The 8,103-nt window shown below is 48.0% G+C and overlaps 1 protein-coding gene across 1 annotated transcript; it reads right to left on the reverse strand.

The window, feature by feature from the left end:
• Window positions 1–266: 266 nt before the first annotated feature.
• On the reverse strand, window positions 267–2,634 carry LOC309359201 (protein S100-A12-like). The gene is made up of 3 exons (XM_081892670.1): window positions 2,482–2,634; window positions 1,469–1,631; window positions 267–586 (listed from the first exon to the last, which is right to left on the reverse strand). Exons 2-3 carry the CDS (start codon window positions 1,619–1,621, stop codon window positions 428–430), a joined length of 312 nt encoding a protein of 103 aa, XP_081748796.1. The 5' UTR covers window positions 1,622–1,631; window positions 2,482–2,634; the 3' UTR covers window positions 267–427.
• Window positions 2,635–8,103: the final 5,469 nt, after the last annotated feature.

The raw sequence follows: 8,103 nt of genomic DNA on the forward strand, positions 1-8,103 counted from the left end.
TGATTTTACCCCCCAAGGAATTGTATTAATTGTGTGATCAGGACTGATTTGTAATAATTTGGGAAACTAATTAAAAATATTACTTAAAAAAAGAAATAAGTGTTACATTTAAGGATAAAGGATTTGAAGAGAAACACCAAGGATGGGAAGTCAAAAGGTTTTAAGGGAATATTGCATTGAAACTGAACTGAATTTGTAAAACTGTATGAAAATTAATAAAAATGGATGCAAATGAGACGAAAGACATGAGGAGAAGACCCAGAGAGTTCTCAATGAAGTGTGTTTTATTGTTCTTATGACAAGACTTTGAAGTCTTCTAGTGCCAGTGATGTAGTCAGGCAGGGGTGCCTACAATCCATGGGAATGGATGACTCAAGAATGGGATCCATTGGGACCGTGGTTGCCTTGCAGGTGGGCCCTGGCTAACTCAGTGCCCCGTCTCGGGCAGGCGGTGGGATCTGTTGTGAGCATCTATGAGGGCAAGCTCCAGCACAGGCAAGAACTCAGTGAATTTCAGCTTCCCGTCACGGCTCTTGTCTGCTTTTTCAAACATATTCTTGATGTAAGCATCCTGGGTCATACCGGGCTGCAGATAAGATTAAGGAGGAGGAAACAGGAAAGGGTTATATTTATTTGTTCATCATCATTACTAATTGCCCGCCCTTCACCCTAAGGTCCAGAGGCAGGTTACAAGATTAAAACACAACATGAAAACATTTTAATGCAACTTCCATCCACAGAAATAAGGTGAGCTCTTAAAATATGCATCTTCAGCTTCTCCAAAAGCTGTATAAGGAAGGTGCCAGGCTCTGGAGACAGAGTTCCACAGCTTTGGGGCCACAGCAGAGAAGACCCTGTCCTGCGTCACCACCAGCCCCTGAACATCTGAGGGTGGAAGAACTACCAAGAGGTCCCACTCTGCCGATCTCAGCACCCAAGAGGGTCTTGAGGGAAGGAGGTGGTCTTTCAGATATTTGGGGACAGATTCCAGCTTCCATCAGCCCTATCAGTCGTGGCCGGTGAGCAGGGGGTTGTGGGAGTTGTAGTCCTGTCCCTGGCCTTAGAAGAAGGCAAGAGCTGAGATGGTGGTATCTCAGGCTCAGGAAAAGCAAGAGACGGTCTGGTTCAGGGTTTCCCAAGTTTGGTTCTCCAGCTGTTTTTGGACTACATTTCCCATCTTCCCTGGCTGCTGGTCCTGCTAGCTAGGGATGATGGGAGCTGTAGTCCCAAAAGAGCTGGAGAACTAAGATGGGAAAACTGGGGTCTAGTTAAAGGCCAAGGGAGCCACAAATATTATTGCACTCCAACTCCCATCAGCTCTATCCAGCATGACTAAGGGTCAGGAGATGATGGGAGTTGGAGTCCAGCATCCTCTGGAGGGCCACGGGAACACACACACACACCAGGACCAAGAGCTTTGCCCCCATCCCTGTGGCCACAGTTTTCCCAGCTGTCCATCAGTGCTTACAGGTAGAGTGTCCTTCAAGAAAGGCTGAGCTTGTTCCTTCAATAGCTTCTCAAACTCCTTGAACTGCAGGTAGTCATCCATTGGGTTCTGAATGGCATACTGGTGGAAGATGTTGACTATGCACTCCAAAGACTTCTCCAGGAGAGTTTTCATCTTGCTAAGCCTTTGGGAGGATACAGAGGAGAGGGAGGAAAAGGGGAGAGGGGTTCAAGGCTCAGCTCTGACCATAAGGGGAGTAAGAGGAGTAACCAACATGGCGGCCTCAAGACGTTGCTGATCTCCAGCACATATAATCTCTGTAGTTGGTTGGACTACAACTCCCATCATCCTTGTCCACAGGACTCTGCGGGTTGTGGATGATGGGCATTGTAGTCCACTCGCATCTGGGGACAACGAAGCCTAGGCTATCCTTCCTGGCCGGGGCTCTCCTGGAATTCAGGTGGGTGACATTTTCAGCCCTACTTCCTCCAAATCAAGTAAGATTCTAGACCTCATGATTTTGAATGAAGGGCTGATTTAAAGTGCTGGCATCCAGGACCCAGAAAGAACACATTAAAGCCCCTTGGAAGCAGCTTTTAAAATGAGCCCGCAAATTTGCCTACAAAACGTTTCTACTAGTCTGCTAAGCAAGGCTGATAAATTTCCAGCTGTGTGGCCAGGGCAGAGAAAAATAAAAGAAGATAATGGCCTTTCTAACCGAGCAGGTTGTCAGAAGGTGGAAAGAAGGTTCATTCTAGACTCCCTCCAGTAGCCCTAGGTATTTCTGCATTGGTAATGGAGGAAGGGACTCTGGGTTAGCCCTACTCAGAGCAGACCCATTGTGATGGATGGACTGGGCTAGCTTAGCTCCATTGCTTTCAATGGGCTGACTCTGAGTATCCCTTAGTCAGCTACCGCCCTCTCCTTCCTTCGCAGCTAGCAGCAAACCAAAGCAGGCACAGGAGGAGAGCAGTTCCCATGGGAGGCTGCTTCCACGCCACCTCCAGGTTGGCTGCCAAGAGATGAGGACTTACCTGAGTTTCCAAAGGGAGCAAGATCCGAGAAGAGACGTGATGTGATGTGAATGCAGGCATCAAGGGAGGCGGGTTTTTATAGCCACCTCAGCTGCGGAAGAGTCTTGCAAATCATCCCGGCTTGTGCTAATTTCCTCTCCTCTGGAAAGAGCCTCCCATTGTGAAATGTCAAATAAGCACCTGCCACGCCCGCCTTGATGAAATCAAGGATGCGTTTTGTCAGGTGTGATTTAGTTGAGATTCCTGCCTTGCAGGGGCTGGAATAGATGGCGCTCGGGGCCCCTTGAAACTCTGCAGTTCCATCATTTTATGTTTTAAGAGAGGCGGTTCAGATACATGTCTGTCAAGTGACTGATTGAACAGCTTGTTTTGCCTCCCAAATAATAATAATAATAATAGAATAATTTATTGTTTATAACCCGCCCATCTGGCTGGGTTTTCCCAGCCACTCTGGGCAGCTCCCAAGAGGATTGATGATGATGATACAGTTGTTACGGTAAAATCTGGGTGTGAGGCTGCTCTGCCACCCAGCTCGTCGGACTAAGTCCGCGGGTCCCTGCGGAGGAAAATGAGCTCAGCCGGAGACAGGAGCAAGCTGCAGAAGATCCAAGTTTATTGAGCAACAGGTTCAAGGCAAGATTGAACCGCGAGAAAGGGGTGACATGAACTTTTGAAACTTCCCTCCGTGTCCCAGAATACAGTGCAAAATACATCCCAGTTACATCATGAATACATTAAGAAGAGGTTGGGTTACACAGGATTAACATATGGAGGAGGGAGGGGGGAATATGCACAGCTGGAGATATGTGCAGATAAGCACATCCTGAGTACCGGTGATGAGAAGACAATGGTCCATGTACGCATAGTCTGCCACCTGGCATTGCCCGGAGGAAAGGCTTGGCAGAGTGATTTGACGGGATTAGGGTCTTGACACCTTGCTTGAGGGATTATGGAGGACAGGGGAGGTGTCATGGAGTCCTAGAGAAATTGAGCAAATTGGCACGTTGATTTTCTATGAATTTTATAGATTTTAGTCCCTTTTGACATTGACAATTGGAAATAAATGGATATATTGTAGCAAAGAAGAAGGTGAAGAAGACATGCCCCCCCCTTCTGTATCACAGGGAACGCTCAGGTTGGGAACATGATCCGTGCTGGAGGCACATTTGCAACCTGCAGGTTCACAACCTGCAGCGCCGCTTGTGCGCATGTGCAGGTTGCAATTTGGTGCTTCTGCACATGTACAAAGCGCAATTTTACTGTCTTTGTGCATGCACGAGCACCGAAACCCAGAAGTAACCCGTTCCAGTACTTCCGGGTTCGGCGCAGTGTGCAACCCGGAAACACGTAACCTGAAGCGTCTGTAACCTGAGGTATGACTGTAAGAATAATAATAAAACGATAAAACATCAGACATTAAAAACTTCCCTAAACAGGTCTGCCTTCAGATGTCTTCTAAAAGTCAGATAGTTGTTTATTTCCTTGACATCTGATGGGAGGGCGTTCTACAGGGCGGGCGCCACCACCGAGAAGGCCCTCTCCCAAACTCTTTACAGTCTCATTGGGTCTTTGGGTTCAAATCAAGAAGGTAAGTGGAACCCAAGTGGGCCACTTTTTTTAGGTTTGGGGTTTTCTGATTATTTCCCAGACTCAGGCACCCATGTGGCTGGCTGATTGGACCAGTGCCTTCAGTGCTGTGTAACATTTTGAGGGAGGAGTCTTTGGGCACGATGCCTTTGGGGTGGGGGGGATACAGGGAAGACTGATGAAATGTTGGGGGCAGCAGAGCTTAGTTCCTACGCAGAGCAGGGGGCTGGCTCAGCTGGGGATGCCCTCCAGAGATCGCTGGGCTCCAAAGCCCATCAGTCCTGGGCAATACAGCCAATAGTCATGGAAGATGAGAGCGGAAATCCATCAACATCTGGAGGACCAGAGAAGCCACCTCCCAGTGGTCGACAGCCAGGGCCGGATTTAGGTTTGATGAGGCCCTGAGCTACTGAAGGTAATGGGGCCCTTTATATGTCCAGCTGTCCTTTGTCAAAAACAAATTGTCCCTGTTTTTTGTGCTGAATATATGCTATATGGTAATTTATGGACCTAATAGGTATCTAAAGCTGTTTGCGCATATTGCCATGCAACCAGTCCATGCAGAATGTAGGCACCCATATATAGAAAGGAGCAAACCAGTGATATTTTAGGGAGCAGGCTAGCAGGCGGGGCCCATGACTTACATCATAGGCACCTACACAACACAAAACACTGTATGTAGGTTTTATTTTATTATCTCATATTATGGAAATGTACATGTAATGGTTCTAGGGGTTGCTCGTGCGTAAGTTGCTGCCACTCCTGGCTAGGTTACCTGGTTAAACCCTTTCTGTCTGGACAGCCCTTCACTTCGTGGCTGTTCAGTCGCTAGCAGAATCCATCAGTGGGCATTTCTTGAACTACTTCCAGCAAAGAAGTTCTTTGACGCCAAGTCTCCTCCTACTCTCCCTGCGCAGAAGTCTTCTGCGCAGGGAGGGTGTGGGCAGCGGAGGACCCGTGCTCTCCCCGCTGGTCTCCGGTGAAGAGTCCTGGAGCCTCCTCTCCGATTCCCCCATCTGCTCCCCTTCTCCACTGGTGTTACGCTGATTTCCTTCCCCAGCAGATGGGCTGCCTCTCTCCCTACTGGGACCCTCTCCGGCATCCCTCTGGAGCCTTCCCTCCGCCTCTAGCTCCGATGGCAGTTCCCTGACAGTACATCTGGGGGTTTTCCCTTTAATTTTTTTGGGGGCCCCCAAGAGAGTGGGGCCCTAAGCTATAGTTTGTTTAGCTTATACGTAAATCCAGCACAAGACAGCACTGAGATAAGCAATTATAGACCCCAACAGATTCTCCTTGCTCACCAACTCCACCTACTCCCTACCCCTGCCAACCCCCCAGCTTTTACACCAGTGGTTCCCAAATGTTTTTGGGCCACCACCCTCTTGGTTCCTTCAACACATCCCCCGGTTCCACCTTCCCTACCCTATGAGAAGCATTATTGAGTATAGTGCTTTGCATGACTCACAAAGAAAGATAAGGACACAAGGTTCAGAACAGCAACACACCCCCTTGCCTCTTAACACTGCCCTTAGTGATCCCACCTTGGGGACCACTGCTTTAGGACCCCTGGACAGTTAGGTCCAGTCAATGGTGACTGTGGGCACTCATCTCACTTTCAGGCCGAGGGAGCCTGCGTTCGTCCACAGACAGCTTTCTGGGTCATGTGGCCAGCATGACTAAACCGCTTCTGGCATAACGGGACACCATGACGGAAACCAGAGCACAGAGAAACACCGTTTACCTTCCCGCCACAGTCGTACCTATTTATCTACTTGCCCCAGTGTGCTTTCAAATTACTAGGTTGGCAGAAGCTGGGGCAGAGCAACAGGAGCTCACCCCGTCGCAGGGATTCGAACCGCCAACCTCTGATCGGCAAGCCCAAGAGGCTCGGTGGTTTAGACCACAGCGCCACCCAACTAACCCTTCAAACAACAAAGCGTTAACCACACTCTGAACCTAACCAGCCAGGCCCCCCTCTGCCACTGCTTTACACCTCACCCTAACCCCAAACCTCTTCATTGTTCACTCAGAACTCGCCCCCCCCAATCTTCTCACAACTCGCCCCAATCCTAAAATCCTCTTGCTGCTGCTGTACTCAGAGAAGAAAGGAACGAAGAGGCGAAAGTCTTTCTCCCGGCACTGACACTCATTTCCTTCTGCCGGAGGTGACGAGAGAAGGGGAGAGAGATTTCATCCTCTTCAGTCTGTGGAGGAAGATTGGAAGAAATTTAAAGACTATTTACAGAAACATTGTAAAATTAATGAATGTTAGAATGATGTTGGAATGAATTTATGTGATTTTAGCAGAAATGTTAGAAAGATTTAGGAAAAAACAGACTGTTAATTGGTGAAAGGAGGGAAAGTAAAGCTATATTAATATCAAGATAAATTACAGGACAAAAATTTGAAAAGAGGGAAAGGGTTTGCTGAAATGGATAATCGATCCAGAATACAAAAAAGGGAGGTGTGAGGAGGTCAGGGAAATAAGCTAATGAAAGATAAGTAATGGGAAGATTTGCTGTATGTTTCTTTGTTTTTTTCTTTTTTGCTGAATGGATTTTAATCCTCTGCTTTTTCTCCTTTATTTTTCTTTTTTTTCCTTTTGTATTTTATCCTTTTTTCTTTACCTATTGGGATGTGATGTATTGGTTTTTTTTGTTTAAAATGATGTTTTTTGCTTTTTCTTTTTGTACCTCTTAAAACTTTAATAAATATCTTTAAAAGAGAGAGAGAGAGAGAGAGAGATTTCATCCTCTTCATTCCCCTCTCCTCAGCGAGCAGCAGGTGATCTACAGTGTGACACCTTTTCCCCTTGCAAAAATATTATATAGCAAGATAAGCAAGACCCTGCCTGCTTGCTCTGCTGGCCTGCGACCCCACACCACCAGCCTGCCTGTTTCCCCCATTCTGCCCATTGTTGCCATGCTGCCGTGCGCGTGGCCCCCTGCTGGCGGCTGCACAAACTACAGCGTGCCGACTTTCCCCCTTGCAAAAAATATCATATAGTAAGATAAGAAAAATACTTCATGGTGCTTTGGGAGTAGGGAGCTGGTGGGACGATAGGGGGGTCCAGCATCACCCAGAGGGCTTCAGGGTCCCTATCCATACAGGTAGAGAGTAGTGCACTTGATACACCAGTGATCTGAATCATGGTTGCTTCCTAAGCTTCTAAAGATGGCAAAATGGTGTCATCTCCAACTGTGCTGTCATTTACACTGCCATCTATAGTTGAAATAGCAATATAACAGTTAACTCGGCATCACACTTTCTGAATTTCTCCTACCTGACGCAGGATTCAGCAGGCGTGAAAGTGGAGGCAAAGGGCAATAGATGGGCAGGAAAGAGGAACTCCACCCTAGCTTAGCTGTCTGTTGCCAATGAGTCATTCTCCACTAGATCTCTTACCAAAAGCCCCACTAGTTTGTCCTGGAAGACGGATCATGCCTCTGGCACTTTAGGGAAGCAACTCCCATGTTTTGATTGTGCAGGGTTGCAGCACATTAAAGGTAAATATAACCTTGGCCAAACCAGTTATGGAAATCCAGCTCCTGCAGCTAACACTTAGGCCAGGAAGAGTGGGGACCTTCCAGCCCATGTTGGTGCAAGGGGAAAATATAGATTTGGGGCAAATACTCTTTGGTGAGAAGGGACGCGGGTGGCGCTGTGGGTTAAACCACAGAGCCTAAGGCTTGCCGATCAGAAGGTCGGCGGTTCGAATCCCTGCGATGGGGTGAGCTCCCGTTGCTCGGTCCCTGCTCCTGCCCACCTAGCAGTTCGAAAGCACGTCAAAGTGCAAGTAGATAAATAGGTACCGCTCTGGCGGGAAGGTAAACGGCGTTTCTGTGTGCTGCTCTGGTTCGTCAGAAGCGGCTTAGTCATGCTGGCCACATGACCCAGAAGCTGTATGCCGGCTCCTTTGGCCAGTAAAGCGAGATGAGCACTGCAACCCCAGAGAACCCCAGCAGAGATTTAAAGTCACTAAATGTGCAGCAAAGTAAAGTGTGGAAATATAGGCAGTTAGATCTTTAAAATGTG

The sequence above is a fragment of the Podarcis melisellensis genome (genome assembly GCF_964234715.1).
Source record: "Podarcis melisellensis genome assembly, chromosome: 16".
Lineage (NCBI taxonomy): Eukaryota > Metazoa > Chordata > Lepidosauria > Squamata > Lacertidae > Podarcis > Podarcis melisellensis.

What these genes read in the sequence shown, in the direction of transcription:
- LOC309359201 (XM_081892670.1), bottom strand. Translation starts at nt 1,621, where the DNA reads ATGAAAACTCTCCTGGAGAAGTCTTTGGAGTGCATAGTCAACATCTTC. An exon ending in TCTTGAAGGACACTCTACCT is followed by an intron (nt 587 to 1,468) that starts GTAAGCACTGAT and finishes TCTTATCTGCAG; the next exon opens with CCCGGTATGACCCAGGATGC.